The sequence below is a fragment of the Sebastes umbrosus genome, chromosome 14 (assembly GCF_015220745.1).
Source record: "Sebastes umbrosus isolate fSebUmb1 chromosome 14, fSebUmb1.pri, whole genome shotgun sequence".
Classification (NCBI taxonomy): domain Eukaryota; kingdom Metazoa; phylum Chordata; class Actinopteri; order Perciformes; family Sebastidae; genus Sebastes; species Sebastes umbrosus.
In genome coordinates, this window is record NC_051282.1 from 3963892 (window position 1) to 3984850 (window position 20959).

The 20959-nt window shown below is 39.2% G+C and overlaps 1 protein-coding gene across 1 annotated transcript in view; it reads left to right on the forward strand.

Annotated features, from left to right (window-relative positions):
• The first annotated feature begins 1002 nt into the window (after positions 1-1002).
• rbfox1 (RNA binding fox-1 homolog 1) overlaps positions 1003-20959 on the forward strand; it is a 203626-nt gene continuing 183669 nt past the window's right edge. Inside the window, exon 1 of the mRNA XM_037791461.1 lies at positions 1003-1392. Coding sequence (XP_037647389.1) covers positions 1375-1392 — 18 coding nt within the window. The 5' untranslated portion in view covers positions 1003-1374. The remainder of the gene's footprint in view (positions 1393-20959) is intronic.

Consider the following 20959-nt stretch of genomic DNA (forward strand, 5'->3'; position numbering starts at 1 on the left):
GAGGAAACATAATGTGAATATATTGATGCATTTAGAAAATACATTACTACGAACACATAAGTACAATAAGTGGAAAGATCAAATATGAAGGTCTATGATGAATGTATCCATTTACTTTTAGGTAGCTTTGTCAGCCAGTCAGGATTTGCTGGAATGGTATGGTTGTGCTAAATCCAGCAATACATGATATGTAACTGTAGCAGCTAAGGTCAATGCTCTATATTAAGAAATGTATCACATGTTCCAAGCATGAAATGGGGGTAAAGGGCATGTCTGCAGTCGATAGATACTTAAACATACACTTCAATCAGGGAGAAACTGTTACACACCAGTTATTGAAAGTTTTGTATCAACTTTAATTTAAGGAGTAAATAAATGTTCTTGATGCAAAAGTAACAATTTGAACTTAAACTATTAAAGTATGAATATGGAACACGTTCCCTGGTCTATTTTTTTCTTGCTTTTTCCATCTTAGTACTGTATTTCCTCAATGCATCAATATATTCACAATATCTGTCAATTTAACCACTTTTACAGGAAAATAATTTTATACAAGAATCCATTTCATATAAAAAAAACATTGTTAAAGCACTTTTGGGGGTCTTCCCTCTAGCCTATGTTTCTTTATAACCATCGTCCTAAATTTAATTGATTTGGGGTAGTATAGGACATTGCAGCCTCTAACGGTTTGCACACCCAACCCTGTCTATAAATTACATTTATGCAACTATTACGCTACAGGAAATACATTTTGATGGAAACGTGAAGCAGACCGGATTACATTCTATTAATATAATGAGGAAATATTATTTTATTAACATATCTGGCTTGTTTTCCATCAAAAACATCCAGTCTTGCAATACAATATACACAAAAAAGCCAATACAGGCACAAAAAAGCTATTTACAAGAACACTTCTGCTGGGTGTACACTTGCGTGTGTGTGTGTGTGTGTGTGTGTGTGTGCTTGGGGTATCCACCTCTCTCTTCTTCTGTCTCCATCTTTCGCTTTCATTGTGCAGTGGTATGCCGTAGCCTCCTGCTGCATAGAGTAGATTTAGTCATTAGGCTCTCCCTCTTTCTCCCTCACACACACACACACACACTTGCGCATACTGAAGTACACACACTCACTGAGAAGTGGTGGCTAAGCAGGATTTTACACAAAAGGAGCGGGGAGAGGAAGAAAGAGAAGTCAAAGGGAAAATAAAAAAAAAAAAAGGCTCAGAAGCGTCTTCCCCAATCCAAGAAGAGTTGGTCTGATGGTGAGCCCGTGACCGAGGGATACGCAATAGGTTGCACAACTTGTGTTTTAAAGTAAAGGAGGATTCTGTTGCGGCGCTGCAGGGGGAAGGCACTCAGCTGTCTAGTCATCATGATGATGTATCTGTGGGTAAGTTGTATCTGTGTGGAATACTCTGTGTGTGTGTGCGTGCACATTGTTTGTAATGTGTTTTTTGAGTGCTTCCTTTTGTATAGTTCCTCTGTTGTAAATGTGCTTTTTGTTCAATCAGCTGTTTGTGATTATCAGAACTACTTTGCAAGGAGATTGTTGTTTGCTGCATTAAGCAAAAGGAGCAAGCTGAGAGTGTGAACACATTTTAGACAGCAGAGATGTCCACCAGCGGCAGATGCGAACCGAGGTGTTACGTACTATATTTCACTTTCTATGAATTAGGACCTTTTTAGAAAATTAATTAGGGAATCAGAAGTACAGCACGACTAAAATAAAAAATGAAGTAGCACGGTCAGTCAGTCAGACAATCAGAGGTGGTGAACAAATCGGGTTCAGGAGGTAGTAGGGCAGAGGTAGAGCACTAATCACAAGGTTGGTGGTTCAATTCACCTGCTCCTCCAGTCCACGAAGTGTCCATGCATGGGCAAGGCACTGAACTCCAAATTTGCTCCTGATGGTCCAGGAGACTGGATGTTTTCTGATTTCTGATTTCTGAGATGTATTAATGATTTGAAGGATAATTGGTTTTCTTGTTGGACTCATTATTTGAGTTTGTTTATTCTTGATTTAATAGGAAAATTGTGTGTAAAATGTGTTTTGAGTGTGACCCCGATTTTTCATTTGATTACATATTTTTGGGGTTAAATACAATCAGATTGAATTTGATACAAATTAATTGATGGGATGTGTTTTAATTATCTTGTGTCTTTTGTAGGTTTTCAAGGTAATGGGCTGGTAGTTTTCTTTAAAGTGACATGGTAGAAATTCTGATTATTCTCCTGTCTGGTGCCCAAATATTATTTTGGATATCTTGGGGTTATACCTACGTTACAAGGCCAGCATGGTAGCTGTTAGTGGGTGAGTGAGTGTGTGTATGAATGAGTGGCAAATTGTATATCGATTTGGATGAAAGTGCTATATAATTCCAGCTATTTACCAAAAATGAAGTCAAATTAAAGTTTCACCTCCTAACGATTGGTGTCAAGTCTCCCAGTGCAACTGCGCTACGTTACTTTTTAATTAATTTTCCTCACATTACCTATATTAATTTATTAACAGTTATAGCCTAATGTAAATGGTAAGATCAGCCTCTTCTGTTAAGAGACTAATTTGCGGGTTTGTTTATATCCACTCTGATCATCTGTGCATCTTGCCTTGTTATTAGATTAGATTGTTGTAGGGATGACGCTGCATCTGCAATCATGACATGGTCTTTATTTTTACTTGTTTTACTGTAAACCCACAAGCTATGACTTCCTTCTTACTATTGTTTGTGATGGTGTTAAAAAACAATCTGGGAGAGCAATGGGGCTTCTACCCAATCAGATGATGTTTTACCGTGAACTATCAAACTCTACTCTTTAGTAGAATAGTGCTGCCCCGCACATGCAGGCCCATAGCAGAGAGCACTGCAGGATATCAAAACTCTGTCGACAATCACTTAAAGGTCCCATATCATGCTCATTTTCAGGTTCATACTTGTATTTTGTGTTTCTAATAGAACACGTTTACATGCTTTAATGTTAAAAAAAAACACTTTATATTTCTCATTCTGTCTGCTTGAATATACCTGTATTTAACCTCTGTATGAAATGCTCCGTTTTAGTGCATTTCAACAGAATTGCGACAGCATTGCGACAGAATTGCGTTGCGTGGCAACAGTTTGGGTCTATGTTTAAAATGAACTGGGACAGATTTAGAATGTTTACGTTTAAAGTCGTGTAATGGTCTAAATATTGTATATTTGTGACATCACAAATGGACAGAAATCCTAACGGCTTGTTTCAAACGCACAATTTCTGAATACGGGCTGTGTGTATTTCTCTGTATATTGAGCCGTTGATACTTTCACAGTATTTTTAAAGCACTTAACCTGCTTTATAATATAAAAGACATGAAATTTGTACTTTTTACAATATGGGACCTTTAACTTCAGCTGCAGTTTTTCCGAGTAACGGATGATTCAAATATTTTAAGAAACTAACTGGCAGGGTTGTCACTGCCATTATGTGGCTTTTTTTTACGCTGCGCCCAAGCTGTATGAATGTAAAAACAATGTGGAGAGAGCATCTGGACAAGCCGATGCACGAGACGGGGACACGCTAACTGAGTGCCAAATAGCTAGCAAATAAGTACAAGAAGACTGTCGCTTCACTACGATGTCTGTGTTCATTTTTTATGTTAATTTTCCACACGCTGAATCAATAACGTGAGTGTAGGCTACACACTGCTGTCATCGTCATCAGTTCATTGGCACTGAGCAGTGGGAAATGAATCAATAACGCAACAACAACAATAGTTCTTAACATACTACATTATGTTTTGACCACACCTGATGCAACACAGCAGCCCTTACTGTTGGAGCAGGTCTGAGCATTGAGCTTGTTCAGGTGTGCTGGAGCAGAGGACACAGGGTCTCTACGCTATAGGCTTAGTTATTATTACCTCCGCCAAGGCCAAATGCCTTGGAAGGAGCTTTTGTTTTCACCGGCGTTGGTTTGTTAGTTTGTTTGTTTGTTTGTTTGTCTGTTAGCAGGATTACTCCAAATGTTTGTGATGGATTTGAATGAAATTTGTTGGAAGGGTGCAGTGTGGCACAACGAACAATCCATTAGATTTTGGTGGCGATCCGGATCATGATCCGGATTCAGGAATTTTTTTTAAGAATTCCGATCAACCAGAGCATTAAGACCACAGCGTATAACACATGCGCACTGTAACACGGTACCGCCAGCTGTGATCTGTTTTTAAAGTTAGGCACCTTGGCGGAGGTCTGCGCTCTCCGAGTGCCATTCTAGTTATTATTATTATTAGAATTATTATTATTACTGTTGTTATAATTATTATTATTATTATTATCAAAAATCATTAACAAGCAACTTTTTGTAAAATAATTAGTGAACTGTTTGTCAAACTTTAAAAAAAAAAATGAATAAATAAAATGAATGAAACATTAATTAAAAGACCTCTGAATCTGCTCTTTTGATTTACAGAATAAGAATTTACAAACATGTTCAGAAGAATTAAAGGTTAAGACGGAGGCTGTGATATGTGTACATTATAAAATAAAATATTTAACTATAGCAAGGTTTGTCTTTAAGCTTTATGGGCGTTATCTATAGTAATAATAACGGTCCAAAATGATGTGAAATTGTTGCGTTCCTCCCTTTGAAAGATAAATCTGACCTCCCCAGTCTGGATGTGGAAGTCTGTGTGGAGTATGATTAAACCCAGCAGCAATTACTTCCTAGCTAACTTAATTTCTTGCAGTCATAATCGGAAGAAATGCATCATTTAATAATGATACTGTAAATATTGAATTTTGGCCAGGAAACAACAGAGAGCACCAAGCTAATAGAGCTCAGCATGGTGGAAGCTCACCATTGTGTAGGTAGACTACTTGGTCTTTAGTGCTCCCTTCTCTGTCCTAGTCGGCATGTTGATCAAAACATGACGATTAAATGGAGATTTATGAAAATGATGATTTAATGATATCGACAGTCCGGTAGGGAGGGGAAGCGGATGGGTCAGACAACACCCAGACTTTGACCCAGGAGACTACTGTTCATATCCCGTGTGAAACTAGTCAACGTTGACTAATTTTGTCACATCAGTCATTAGTCACATGACTTGTTGTCAGTGACGTCACATGACTCGCTAGTGACTTGTTAGTCATATGAGTCATTAGTCAAGATAACGTCATCCACAATCTTTTCCTAACCCTACCAAAGTGGTTTCTTCCTGTGAAGACGGAAGTTTATTTTGAAAAGACACTATGCATGTAACAAGTGTATATTGACATGCCGTCCCTGACCCGTCCAGAACTGAGGCTACAGAGGTACCTAGAGCATCATTAGTTTGAAGCATAGGGCCAGTGTTGTACATTGAATGAACGCGCTAAAAGAGCATCGCTCATTGAACGTGCTCATGTTTTTGGTGAATGGAATGTATCTGTTTGCAACTAATGAGCATGAACTGTTAACTGTTAACTGTTAACTGTCCCGAGAGTTAACGATGCTCATGCACTGTGTGGCCAGCATGCCAGCATGGCAATGCAATCAAAGAAGCGGAGACAGACGTCAGCCACTGTCTATTCCGTCCTCCAAAGTCTCTACAGTCAACTTGACAAGCGAAAGAGTGTTAAGCTTCGTCCACACAGGGAACGTCAGGAGCGCGTGGCGGCTGCGTGATTTACGCGTCCGGTGTTCACACCTGCTGCGTTTCTGCTGCGTTTCTGCTGCTGCTGCTGTCAGCGCTTTCTTTTTACATAGAGTTTGCCTTTCATAATGTCCATTTCATTATAAATGTCATTTATATTTATTTTAGAAAGACAAAGATTAAGAAATGTGTGCTCATTTGCAAATAATAGTAAAAATCCACCATTAAAGCCCTGTACGTTATTCATTCATGGAGCCCTGATGTTCTACATCACTGTCCTGCAAATATTTCAGAATAAAGCTTTCCGACATCATCGACCCTACCTTTAATTTTGTCGACGAGTTAGTTTTGTAGATCATAGCCTTTATTTTAATGACATTTGATGATTATATTTTCTGCAAAAGCTCTTAAAAAGTCAAATTATGTAAATACATGTCAGTGTTATATGTGGGTTTAAAGGTGAGGTGCCACGACAGTAATGACGGTTTGTCTACAACACAGATTTACTGACTTGAAGCAGGCTGTACATGTTATTACACTTACCCTAACCTGACCTCACACTGGTCTCCAGTGTCAAATTCCTAAGCTTTGTATATCCAACCAACCATCCCCAAGAGCATCACACTTTCTGGATTGGAAAAAAACAAAACATACCATGTTAACATCTATCTATTATAAATAATTCAAATGTATTCAATGAGGCAAATTTGTGTGGTGTATGGTTTAGTCGGGGTCAAAGGTTCACGCTGTTGTCTCTTGGTTGGTTCTGATTGTTTCACATCGCCTTAAATAACATCTTATATATATACTATATCATACCGAAGTCTACCCATCATAAAACCACCCCATAATAATTACATTTTAGAAAGAAAATAATTAATGAAAGTCTCCCCTTCAGATGTCTTATAATTTCTGTGTGCCTGCTGACTCCAGGGCTTTGGCAGAGGGAACATGTTAATTGAGAAATATTAGGCCACCTTTAATGAAAGAAGGCGTGATACTTTTTTTTTTTTTTAGTAAGTCCTATCCTCTATGCAGCAGTACACTTCATTTGAAGAGTTCATATTTAATTGAGATTACAGCCCCGCCATAAAGTAGACTGCTGCCCCAGAGACATCGAAACAAATTTGCAAAAAAAGATTCCCCCACGCTTTAAAAAAGTTCATTGGAATCTGTTTCATGAATGAGGAAGCCAACAAATCTATCACATTACCATTGGATTTCCCAAGGGCTCCGTGTAAAGTTTTCTCGAAATTGAGAATGCGCCACATTTCTCTACGCTTTATTAGGATTCAAAACTCTCGCAGCCCCAAAAGAAGAGATCATTAAAATCAATATTCAATTTGAAGGCTGCTGCTTGTGATGTGGAGCTGCGCTTCATAAAAATGTCAGAAAGATTTAGCTGTGACATACACTGGAGGGACGACTCGCATTTGTTGATATTGATTTGAGGATATTATAGAGAAAATATCCAGAAGAACAGTTTTAGCAGCCGCATAATGACAGAAGAATGAAATGGAGTAGCATTGGAATATAATAAATGGCGTTAAGCAACTCGGTGTAATAAATCAGCTAGTGAAATGTAACAAAAGATTATGCCTAAATGAGAGGTTCCATCCACATCTGCACACGTCTGCAATTTTTTACCTCATAAAGGATAAACAAGTAACAAATAATGTAATAATAATGATATTATGTAAGACAAGGGTCAGCAATTAGGTTCAACTGTTGGATTTTTTTCAGCATTGTTCAATGGAGTTTATTTTATTTTATTAGTATGATATCATCAGTATTATTATTATTATTTAAGAATAAAACAGATTATACAACTTTTTTGTTTTAGGGTTGTACTTTTTTGCGAAAATTGTTTTTATTCCTTTTTTTCCAAACATAGCATAACAAACATAACAAAACATAACACCGGTGCCATAATACAAAAAAAAAATATATCTTACATTTAACATTTAATATGTACATACATATGTGACCTGCTCCATCATTATGAGTCACATTGCCCCCGAAACACATTTTGAGTTATCTATCTGACTGTAAAGAGGAAAGTCTCAGCTTTATGGCAATACCAAGGTTATCTTTCTACGCCAAATATTCAATGAGATATGCTCTTTCAAAGTTCGACTGTCATGAAACATTACTTTTGAGAAAAAGGGCATTAAAGATAAGAATTCATATTCAGACATTTTTTGCATTGATTAAAACACATTTATTAAGACTCAAGTCTAAATGAACACAATATGTTTTGGTCAAAAGTGACACCCAACATTTCATAATGTAGCCTACACATACCTTCATGCATACATGTGCACATAGTCACGAGCACGTGATGTGCACGTGGCCACGTGCACGCGTATGACCACAAGCAGTACAGTAGATAGGGCTAGAAGTCCATGTAGAAAAGAATCCAAAATGTATGGAATAAAATTTATAAAATATAAAAAAATATACTGTACATATGATATAATATATAGTATATATGTTTATTTCAATATAATAATAATTATATGAAGAATACATAATTAAAAATATTAAATATGGAGCCATGTGCACACAGGTACATGCACAAATTTACAAGTCCATATCCAAACAATAAAAAAACATACTAGAAAATGGATAGCATATGAACAAATATTATGTACATATTATGTATGTACAATATTATATAAAATAATACATAATAGAAATATAGATATAATAGAAAGACTATGAAATGTGGCTCCTGTGCTCATTCTGCTGGCTTCTCCTGGAGATCACTGTATCCTTTGACAGGGTCATATGGGAGCTGATCTTCTCAAGGAGATCCAGATGTTTCTCATCTACAAAATGACATAAAGTGAAAAGCATAAAGTGAAAAATCAAGTCATCTCAAAGATTTTAGGCTGGCTAAATCATGTTGAATCATTGTTGAATGAGGCCTGATCATTATCATATTAATACAGCCCTATATTCATTAACATAGCCTATTCACCATGTGATATCAGATTAATATACAATATATCATTTTACTATACGTTAAACTATTTCTTTTGCTATTTAAAATGATATCCTCACCTTTTGTGTCTCTCACAGCAACCCTGTCTGTCCCTGTCCCTGTCTCCTAGAAATGACATTTGTATATTGTTTTCATAAAACCTAGTGTGGTGAGGAGGTAACAGCTGCCTGGATTATGTTCAGATACAACGCTTCTTTCAATGAATTAAACACTTCACAACATTTCCCTTTTAATAATAATAGTTTCTAGGAGACAGGCACCTGAGAGACATACCTGAGACAGACAGACACCTCAGAGACACACCTGAGACACACAGACACCTGAGAGACACACATGAGACAGACAGACACCTGAGAGACACACATGAGACACACAGACACCTCAGAGACACACATGAGACAGACAGACACCTCAGAGACACACATGAGACACACAGACACCTCAGAGACACACATGAGACACACAGATACCTGAGAGACACACATGAGACAGACAGACACCTGAGAGACACACATGAGACACACAGACACCTGAGAGACACACATGAGACACAGAGACACCTTAGAGACACACATGAGAGAGACAGACACCTTAGAGACACACATGAGACAGACAGACACCTCAGAGACACTCATGAGACACACAGACACCTGAGAGACACACATGAGACAGACAGACACCTCAGAGACACACAGACACCTGAGAGACACACATGAGACAGACAGACAGACAGACAGACAGACAAACACCTGAGAGACACACATGAGACACAGAGGCACCTGAGAGACACACCTGAGACAGACAGACACCTCAGAGACACACATGAGACAGACAGACACCTCAGAGACACACATGAGACAGACAGACACCTCAGAGACACACATGAGACAGACAGACACCTATAGACTACACACACTGACACACACATTATTAGCTGCTATTAATGCTTCTTAGCCTGCTCTATAGTGATTTTAAAAGTCTTTAAAACAAACAGATAAAATAAGGATAGTGTAGTTTAACTATAAGAACTTACCATTAGTCATTTCTTTCATCTGGTCGCGTCTTCTCTCCATCTCCTCCGGAGTAGAGAGCGGCGCTGTTTTACAGTTTGCAGCTACACTGGTACTCCCGGCCGGGCGATCTCAGTCTCTTTAACACTGTCCTGATTTAATAACTTTAATCAGAGACATTTCGTGCCATCATCGGCTCAGCCATGAGTGGAATATCTTCCTCCTCGCCTTCCTCCAACTCTCTTTCTCCGTCCTGATCAGCGGATTGAGAGCTAGCCTAGCCTCTAGCGTTTGCCGGGCGTCCGAACCGACCCGGCGCACCCGCTGTCCTCATCACCCGGTGCGGTGAAATAATCTGAATTTAAGTCGGTCCAGTTGTCGTCAGATGTAGCACCTCTAACAGGAATTTAATTTAAAAGTCGAGCGATGTTTTACTCACGTGAATTCATCTTGTCAAGCCCGTTATCTCCTCTGTCAACCACAATCTGTCAATCCACTCTATTGAGCCGCGTCAATACAGCGGACTTCCGGTAAAAACTTTATGACAACGTTATGTTTAAGAGCTTCAAAACTAGACTTATCATTTGAATTTTACATTGATTCTTACTATGTATTAAAGCTGAGACTTTATTTATTCAGAAACGCATAAAAAAACAAAACAACCCAAAACACACTTTTTCATAAAAAAACGTGTTTTTACAAGAATGCGCTGCCGCGACTTACGACTCATTTTGATAGAGCGGGTCACATATATACACACATACACATCGCTTCCCACTCCCACACAGAGACAGGTCCAGAAAATATAACATAAAATATTTTTTTAAATAATTTAATTAGTTAGTTAGAATTAAAAGTAATAAGTACTACAATAATATAATTCATGATAGTAAGATAGAAACCTTAAATAAATACATTAATTCATCAATTCATTAACTAAATAAATGTAGAAAAAAAGAGAAAAAAAGAAAACAGCAAATAGATATTAATAATTAAGTACATACCATAGAAAGGTTAGATTAAGAAGATTCTATATAAGTAGTAGCCAGCAGCACCAGCTCCAGCAGTCCCTAAATCTAGAGAGAAAGTTGCCAAGTCAGCAACACCGACAGTCCGTCCCTTCAGGGCTCCCTCCAAAGACACTCCCCCTAAATTATCATTATGAACATAAACAACGGACATGACTATTGTTAATACTCACAACTGTCAAGCTAGCAGCTGGTGGAAGACTTCAGTGCAGGAAAGTAGTCCGTCCAATCCTTTCATTCAGGCCGAATGAAATAACATACGGGTTTATTACAGTCCTGCAACAGCCACAGGTACCGGACCTTTTTTTTATTTTTTGTCAGAGCATTTGATTTATTGGTTGCTGTCGGGATGTGATGAGAATTTCAACAAATATAACAAAACTTCAAAATGTTTTTGAAGACGAATACATCCGTAGCTTTAAAACACCATTGATCATCCACACTCAATAAACAGTGACTTGCTCCATTGGTTGAATGAAATTACTTTTATTTTTGTCTATTAGACTGCTACCTATTGATGTTTGAGACGCAAATCACTGATTATATGTGTTGTCATGTTTCATGGGATTTACACAAGCCTGTCGTGTACATTGTTATCTACAGTAGATTTATTAAAAAATATATATATACAAATGTTTTGATGCAAACTGTGAAAGGGAAAGCTTCATCAGGGGGCAAAATCTTTTTGTCGCAGGGCTGGATTTGGCCCACGGGCCGCTATTACGCCCGGGACACACAGGGAATGTCAGGAGTGCGTGGCGGCTGCGTGGTGGCTGCGTGGCGTAGTGGCTGCGTGATTCACGTGTCGGATGGTCTTTCACTGTGAAATATATCACAGTACAGAAGCTAAAGACATTATCTTCTGTTTCAGTGTGACTTTAAGGTTAAGGAAACATTGCGGTTTGGGTCAAAATGACTCCTTTTAGAAGGAACGCCTTGTGCGAATTTCTTCAAATTTGGCACAAATGTCCACTTGGACTCAAGGATGAAGTGATCATATTTTGCTGGTCAATGGTCAAGGTCTCTGTGACCTGACATAACACGTTTTTGGCAAGGCGTTGTTCTCGTTTATGATCTGATTTGGCAATAATTCTTAGGACTCTCCTTGTAGTTTGTAAAACTGGATTTGTATGGGTTTCATGGGCTCTGAAGGAAATGTACAATGAACATTCTGATACTTAACTTTGTACAATAATGCACTTGATTTTGGTCCTTTTGATTTTACATAATGAATATGCATTTTCTAAATATAATGAAGTACTCCAACATGTTGTTTCAGATGCTCTTTCCATTTTGATAATGTTTATTTGTATTTTAAAATCCGTAACAAACTGAAATAATATACTTAAAACCATTTAGACACGTTGCAGAGGTCATTCATATACAAAATAATCCATTTTGCACTGAACCCTGAGGAACACCGTGCCTTACTCTCAATCATTCTCTTTGCAGACCATCCTAGATGCATTATTCTACATGTTGAGCCATGTTGCTTTAATGAAACAATAAGGTCGCACAGAACTTCCACCGACACATCAACACATTCATATCAAACATCACTCTGCTATGACTTTGTACGGGCAGTAAAACGTATAGTGAGAGTAAATTGGGGCTTCGTGGTTGTGCTCAGAGAGCTACCGGTGCAGAACACAAATGACGTTTCCTGTTTTGTAGTAAATTATGCAGGGCTTCCTGAGTGCTGGCTGAAGAGGCACTCCATATATTCCAGTAGAAATATGATGTGGGAGCGAGCCTGGCTGACGGGTATTAATGGCAGGCACTGCAGCAAGGTGAACAGAGTGCTGTGCCGATACTGGCGGGGGAAAGAAAGAAAGACAGTTTGGATACACTGGGAGTTTTTCAGAGGAGGAGAAATCAGTGCAGAGCATTTTTACAATAAATGGAGCCAGAGCGTTTGATTCAGGGTTTTTTTTTCTTTTTGAAGAGGCCTAGTCAATGACCTGCAACTTCCACTTCTACAAGGAGCTTACATTGTGTGTGTGCACTGTGCATGAGTGTGTGGATCACTGCATGTATCGAAAGGAAAGAAACATCTGTTTTGTGTTTACATTCAAAATAATAAACTGGAGAGTTTACATAGACTTGGTACGAACACCTCTTGGTAGGACCAGATTTTTTCTTTACAACCTAAGTCTTATTTTTTTGTAGTGTTGGCCATAATATGTATCATTCATTTAAGACAATAAATATTGCTTCAGTTTAAGTTGAAAAATATTATTAAACATTTTAATAATGGCAAAAGAGTGACATACGCCTTTTTGGCACAAACTTTTCCCCCAATAGATTAATGCAGAATATTGGCATATGTAAGTAACGTATTGTATTGTGCCAAAAGGGCATATCCCATTTTTAATGTTTAATACATATTTTTCAACTTCTGATATAAGGCCCCTTTGGCTCCAAACCCTGAAATGTATCTAAGATAACAGTTTGTCTATTAACGTACACTAGTATCTGCTTACCTATAGTGTGTTATATGCCATGTGTTAAATGTATATATATATATACATATATATATGCAAGTTACTGGTTACTGTATGAAAGATACATCCGACCCTCATGGCCACTTAAAGTGGCAGTGGGAGGTGTATTTTTGGCATCATTAGGCAACAAATTCCACAATAACCTTTCAGCATATTGTAATTCAAGTGTTCTGAGAGATAACTAGACTTCTAACTTCTGCTCCTCCTCATGGCTCTGTTTTCAGGCCTCAGAAAATCTAGCCTGTGACGGGAGACTTTGACCAATCACAGGTCATTTCTTTGAGAGAGCGTTCCTATTGGCTGTGCTCCGGTCATGTGAACGGAAGTCGGCGTTCCTTCACCAGATTTCACAATGGCGGCGGCGTCACAAACTTTCTCATTTTACAGCTAAACCGTGCACTACAAGATGATTCTGAAAACATTTGAGGAGATGAATAGACATTACAGTAACATAATATTGATTCATATTTGATCAGCGTTGCCTAGTTTGACCGTTTGGTCGGAGTTCGTGAGTGATTGACAGCCGGCTCTCATAGACAGCAGATCGACAGCAGACCTCAGATCAGCTCTTACTGCTTGTTTTCCATCGGTCTGTGAAATCTTGCAGATGCCGTTAGGAGCACCGGAGGACACAGAGGAACATGATTTTTTTCAGGTTACCTGTTTCATGTACTACTGTCAGGATATAGCAACCGTTTTATAAAAATAACTTTTTTTAATGATATTTACTCCAATCTGGCCTACTTCAGCTTTAACCGAATGATATGCCAGGTGTGTGGAGGTGTAAACGTGGGGAGGGTTTGAACTTCGCACAACTACTTTGATCACTTTTCATACCAACAACTGAGTGCAACACTATGAATGCCTTCAAGGAGAGACGGTGGTCTCTTGCCTTGAGATAGATTTGGACAACATGTTGTACAAACTACATTTCAAGAAGCTCCTAGGTCCCCTCCTCCCCCTCAACAAAGACATGCAAAAGCTGGAGTTATTGGAGGGAGATCAGGGAGGCAGTGGGATGCAGCCAGGGTGGAGGCTGTGACAGCAGGCGTTACATCCCCTCCTTCAGGTGAGGCCTTTTAGAACAGGTTTGTCTTTAGAAGTGGTTGGACAAGAGGATGTACGATCTAGTTCATAGACATCTGACTTCAACCTGTTTCTTGTGAAAAGACAAAACACACTTTATCATGTGCAGGAATCTGCCACAAGCAAAGTGTTTTTCTTTCATTTGCCGATACACCTGCGTGTCCGACTTGTGCCAGTTTGGCTCGTGCCTTCTTGCCCAGCAGCTGTCTTGATTTTTGACCAAAAGGGCTATTTGTCTCACACAAGTAACCATCACTATTTACCAAATCGTATTTCCGTGCTCACTGGGCTCCGGCGGGGCTCATTCAGCCACATCAGGCCTGTTATCGGCCCTATCATCAAACTCCAAGCGTTTCCACGCTGCGCTTCAGTCAATGGAGCCTGTGAAAAGACAGGCTTCTCTGCCTAACAGCTTGCACCAGGCAATCTGTACTATCACACACACACACACACACACACACACACACATCAAGGCAATCTGTGCTATCTATTAGCTGAGAGCTCAGGGTAGTCTATTCCCCATGCCCCGAACAGTACTCTCCTCCTCAGACATCTCCTCAGATTCAATCAATAGCATCTAGTTCACCAAAGAGAGGGGGCTGTCCGTGCGTGCGCAAGTGGGTGTGTGTGTTCATGTCTGTGTTGTTCACAGGAGAAAAAAACAAAACAACAACAACAAAAAAAACAAAAAAACAGAGGCAGTGGGGATACAGGTAGAGAGATGGAGCGGAGGCTGGATTGAGATGGAGTGATGGTAGAGGCAGAGGATGGGGAATGCTGATGCTGCTGTCTTATCACAGAGGATCTCTAAACCAGAGCACCACTGACTACATCTCTCCCTCTCTCTCTCTCTATCTGACCTGCTCTCTTCCATACCCCTCCTTCTTCCCCCCCACCACCCTTCTGCACTAATACTTTGAATGCTTTTCATTTCAGTGCACAGCTAACCCAGGTCAAAGCTCTCTACACTCTGTGTTTTGTAGAATAAGCACTGCGGTCGCCTTACATACTGGCCTCTCGTTTCAAGACGGTGTGGTGTGGCGGTATGGAGTGGCAGAAAGAGCAGAGCAGGTGGAAATGTCCCGGTATACATATATATATATACATATTAGGGTTTTTTTTCAATACGATTATCGTGGCAAAAAAATTCACGATAACGATATTATCGCGATATCATAACATTATTTGGTCCAAAGTTTGTTTGTTTTCTTTCTAAAACAACGGATAACAGTGTATCTCCTTTTCATTCGTCGTCATTTTGACAGAATCACGAAGACAAGTGGCTGGATTATTTACAAAATATTACTATTATCATGTTTTTAATACCGCGATTACCGCAAAACCGGTATACCGCGACACCCCTAATATATATATATATGGATGTATATTATGATTGGAGGAGAGTATTGCCCATAGAGTCCAGAAGAGGGCAGAGCCTGTGTGAGTTAGAACTTACGTATTTAACTCCACAAGCGTAAGTTAAGTAACAAACGTACTTATTTTAACCCAAACCACAATCTTTACCTAAACCTAACCAAGTATTTTTTTTACCTAAACAGGTTCTGCAATGCAGGTGCTTGCACAGGCACCCTGATAGCTTGTGTTGCTGCACATTCATACGGGAACAAATGGAAAACGAGAAATAATTTAAGATATGATATGAACTGAGTGAATTTCAATATATTTATATCAGGCCAGATGGGATATGTAATCTTCCCAACATCTGGGTCTACTGTGCAGTTCCCTCACAGTTGGATGTGTCTGGAGCACCTCCAAAAGGAGGCATCCGGATCAAATATCCAAACCACCTCATCTTTTGAATGCTACAGTATCTGTACTCTGAGCTCCTTCCAGATGTCTGAGCTCCACACCTTGTGCCTAAACCCCAGTGCACACATATTGATTCAAACAGTGGAGGCGTGACAAAATGCTTTTCATTTCGAATTGAACATCAAAATGATATTGTTGTGCAGCCCACAATGACTCAAGACTCAACTGTTGTGTGCGGGTATAGTGGCGACAAGAGCAGAAAACTGCACAACTGGAGCTTAGTATGTACAACTACTGGCTCAACGTTAAGCACGCCCGCGAGCTTCTGACTATGACTGCTGCCGCGCGACAACTCGCAGCTGAATGTTATCAGTGTTATGAATAGCACCTTTAAAATAACTAAGTAAAATATGTATTTAAACAATGTAACATGAGTACGGAAAACACGTCACTTAACATAACTTCAAAATTAGTCGACAAGACATTTAGTTTCACACGGGACATGAACACCGGTCTCTTGGGTGAAAGTCCTGTATTTGTTTGACCCATCCACCATGAGAAGTCTCTCTCGCTTTTTATATTGCGTTACTTGGTCCTCTTCACTTGCTCTTGCGTTGCTTGTTATTCTATGTCAACGTAGCATATACACGCGGATGGGTTTACATTGCAGTCATTTCGGACAAAATGCATTCTTCAAGGCACTGGTAGGGATGCACCGATACCATTTTTTTTCAGACCGAGTCCAAGTACAAGTACTTACATTTGGGTACTCGCCGATACCGAGTACCGAAACGAGTACTTCTCTGTGCCAAAAGACCCTTGTTAACAGTCAGCTTGAGGGTGTGAGCGACACACGGCAGGCTGAGGACCTCGCCCGGACCTCGCTGCACCGTGGACAAAGGGCTCTCTGCGCCCTCTCTCCCCGCCGGGGACGGCCCCCTGCCGCGTAGTGCTGCCAGATCGGGGCTCGGCCCAAGTAAAAAGGCGCCAGGGTTCTGCAGCGATGTCTGCAACCCACCCGACCCGTCTTGAAACAAGGACCAAAGAGTCTGACAGCAAAACCCCGTGGCACATTGAAGGTGAGGGCCGGGCACACCGCCGTAAAGTGGTATCGGTGCCGTTGTATCTTAGCCGTTGTGCGAGTACGAGTACATGAGCACAGTATCGGACCCGATACCCGATACCTGATGCTGGTATAGGTATCGGAGTATCCCTAGGCACTGGCCACAAAAGTCTTATAGAAAACAGATGAGCTTTTGAATGACCTCTAAGGACTTTAATTTCCTGGAACGAGTTAATGAGATCCTTTTAATATGATTCTTTTGAAATTGCAATAGTAAGCTAAGAAAGTTGCAATGTAGTTTTTGATGGCCACATTGAAGCCGAAGTCAGCTGAATACAGCAGGCAAGCGGCCGCCTCTGCCTCCATATTGAGTCAGTGGCGGACATTTCCCCAGCCGAACACACGCACTGCTTTTACATTATTTTCATAGCTTCAGGTCTCAGCCTTTTGCTGCTGACATTTGAGTTCCACAAGCAGACTGAATGACCGTTGCCGCCGGTGTTCAATTGCCTTACTCCGCCATGCGTGGCAGGTAAAAAAGACCACACAGCCCACAAATGGATGTACACTCACACTGTCAATACACTACAAAACACAGTTACACATATACACGGCCACTCTGAAAGTGCACTGCAGAGGAAAGTCGGTGTCTGTGGCACAAACACGAATAATAAAAAAATACTATGTCAGCATTTCAGCAAAGTAATAAGGACCTCAGAAATAAACCAAGTACTATAAATCCTCCAGTAAAAGCCGGTATTCAAATAATGGTTGGTCTGAATAAATAAAGGCTGAGGAAAAAAAACTAGTTTTATTCACTAACTAACTCCAGTGGTATTGTAGTTTTTAGAATTTCAAAAGCAGACAATGACCTGTGCAGTGCAGTCAGTGATGGAAGTATAAGGACCTTTTACTTAAGTAAAAGTAGCAATCCTACAGTGTAAAAATACCTTGCTACAAGTAAAAGTCCTGCATTCAAAGTCTTATTTAAGGAAAAGTACAAAAATAATAGCATAAAAATCTACTTAAAGGTCCCATATCGTGCTCATTTTCAGGATCATACATGTACTTTGTGTTTCTACTAGAACAAGTTTTCATGCTGTAATGTTCAAAAAAAACTTTATTTTCCTCATACTGTCGGCCTGAATATGCCTGTATTTACCCTCTGTCTTAAACGCTCCGTTTTAGTACATTTCGATGGAATGGCAACAGAATTGTGTTGCTAGGCAACAGCTTGGGTCCATGTGTACTTCCTGTTAGCTGATGACATTAAAATACACTGCAACCAGGAATAAACTGGGACACATTTAGAATGTTTATGTTTAAATCTGTGTAAAGGCTCTAAATATTGTGTATTTGTGACATCACAAATGGACAGAAATCTTAACGGCTTGTTTCAAATGCAAAGTTTCTGAATACGGGCTGTGTGTATTTCCCTGTGGATTGAGCGTTTCGATACTTTCACAGTATTTATATAGGACTTAAGCCTGCTTTGAAATAAAAAAAAAAATGAAAATCTCACTTTTTGATAATATGGAACCTTTAAAGTATCAAAAGTAAAAGTACTCATTATGCAGCATAATATATATTATATTATTACATTATAATTAGTGATGCATGAGTTCATCACTCATTTTAAGTACTTTATATTCTGGTTAACTTAACCTGCGATAATACATCATAATGTATACGTTTTTTTTATTTTTTATTTTCTATTAATAATTTGAATATGAAAAGTAACAAGTAACTAAAGCTGTCGAATAAATGAAGTGAAGTAGAAATTACAATATTTGCTTTCAAAATGGAATGGAGTAAAAGTAAAAAAGTAACTACTTTAGTAAAGTACAAGTACATCATAATTGCACTTAAGTACAGTACTTGAGTAAATGTACTTAGTTACATTCCACAGCTGAGTGCAGTAGATTGTTGGAACTTTCAAAGGGCTTAAACCAAGTAACAAATTGTAAAGCAGTGAAGCAAATAAAAAGACAATCTGCAGGAATCCAGTCCAGTATAGCTGGAGATTCATCAAATAGCCTCCTCAAGTCGCCCCTAGGGGCTGCAGTGTCCATTACACCTCACAATTACATTATTACACACCGTTATATCACTAGATTTTCTTTCTTTTTTTAAAGCCCTAAGAGTGTTCAAGGGTCTTAAAGGGCACATGTTTTTCAGAATGTACACACATTATTTTCCTGAACACAGTTAGACTTTCTGTTCTAGATTAATTTTATACATTTTGCTACCATGGTTATGATTTTGTAACCCTAGGTCAGGGGTCAGCAATCTGCGGCTCCGGAGCCACATGCGGCTCTTTAGCCCCTCTCTTTATCATTGTTGTAGGTCTATGGTACGACGGTAGGACGGAGTATTAGGGCCACATTGAGGAAAAAAATAAATCTGATATTTCGAGAATAAATTCGTAATATTACGAGAATAAAGTCACAAGTTTAAGAGAAAAAAATCGTAGTATTATGAGAATAAAGTCATAATATTATAAAGTATTAATTTTACGTGTTATTTTCTTTTTTTTCTCATAAAGTTATGACTTTATTCTTATAATATTACAACTTTTTTTCTTGCCAAGTTATGACTTTATTCTCGTTATGTTACGACTCTTTTTCTCGTAATATTACAACTTTTTTCTCGTAAAGTTATGACTTTATTCTCGTAATAATACAACTTTTTTTCTCGTTAAGTTATGACTTTATTCTCGTAATGTTATTACTTTTTCTCGTAATATTATGACTTTATTCTGGAAATCTCAGATGTTTTTTCCTTCAATGTGGCCCTAATACTCCGTCGTACATTTACACTTTGGCCCTCACTGCATTAGACTTACTGTATATGCTATATACTTAGACAATAAGATGTGTAACCTTCATCACAATGCTCAAATGTTTTGCGGCTCCAGAGAGATTTTGTTTTGCCTAAAATGACTCTTTTGATAGTAAAGGTTGCTGACCCCTGCCCTAGGTCTGTTAAACACATGTGGAGCCCTCTACCAAGGAGGCCCTTACGCTCCTGCACCACTCGCTGAACAGGGCGTGGGATGATAGACAGCTTATATATTGTGGGGTTCTACAAGTATTTGGGCAAGTACGTCCTGATTGGCATGCTACCCTTATGCAAATTTTCAGTGGGTGCTTGTGATTGGAGGAGAGCATTACCCATAGAATCGAGTAGAGGGCTCCGCCTGTGTTTATAGAACTAGGGTTACAATATTGTAACCTTCGTTTCCTCTGCGTCTTTTAGTCTCCACCCAGCTCTCACAAATTACATCATCAATTGCTTTAACCAGCTTAAATAACAACCAATATTTACCCAATACACACACACACGCACGCACACACACGCCGCTTAGCTCATTACGCGGTGCCGTATTTATTTTGCTGGGAGAGTGCTGCTCCTTTAGTCCGCTTTACAAAGAGAGGGCAGTCCTTATCCCTGCTGCACTGTTGTTTAATTGAAGGAACAGACTCTTTCCCTCCTCTAATTACAGGGAAGGAAGGAGGAAAACCCTGAGATATGGCCACTTTCTCTCTGCACAGACAGCCAATTATGGGAGTAAATTGGAATAGCTGGGTTGAAATGTTTGCTGGCTCGGCACAGTGGGGAGACATTTTTCAGGAAGCTCAGTGTCCCGATGCTTTTCTACTATTTATTTTTGGCTTTCAAAACTCTGATGGGAACATGCGCTACTAGGTGATGCATGAGTTACATTATCTATAAGTTTATTTCCTTCGTAAAGCGTGAAGAGCTGTGTGTATTCTACATGTTAAGCATGTTGAATTATGTTGTTCAGGGATTGATCAGTGAATAAAAAAATACATACAGGCAGTGTTATTTATAAAACCAACAAACATATAGTAATA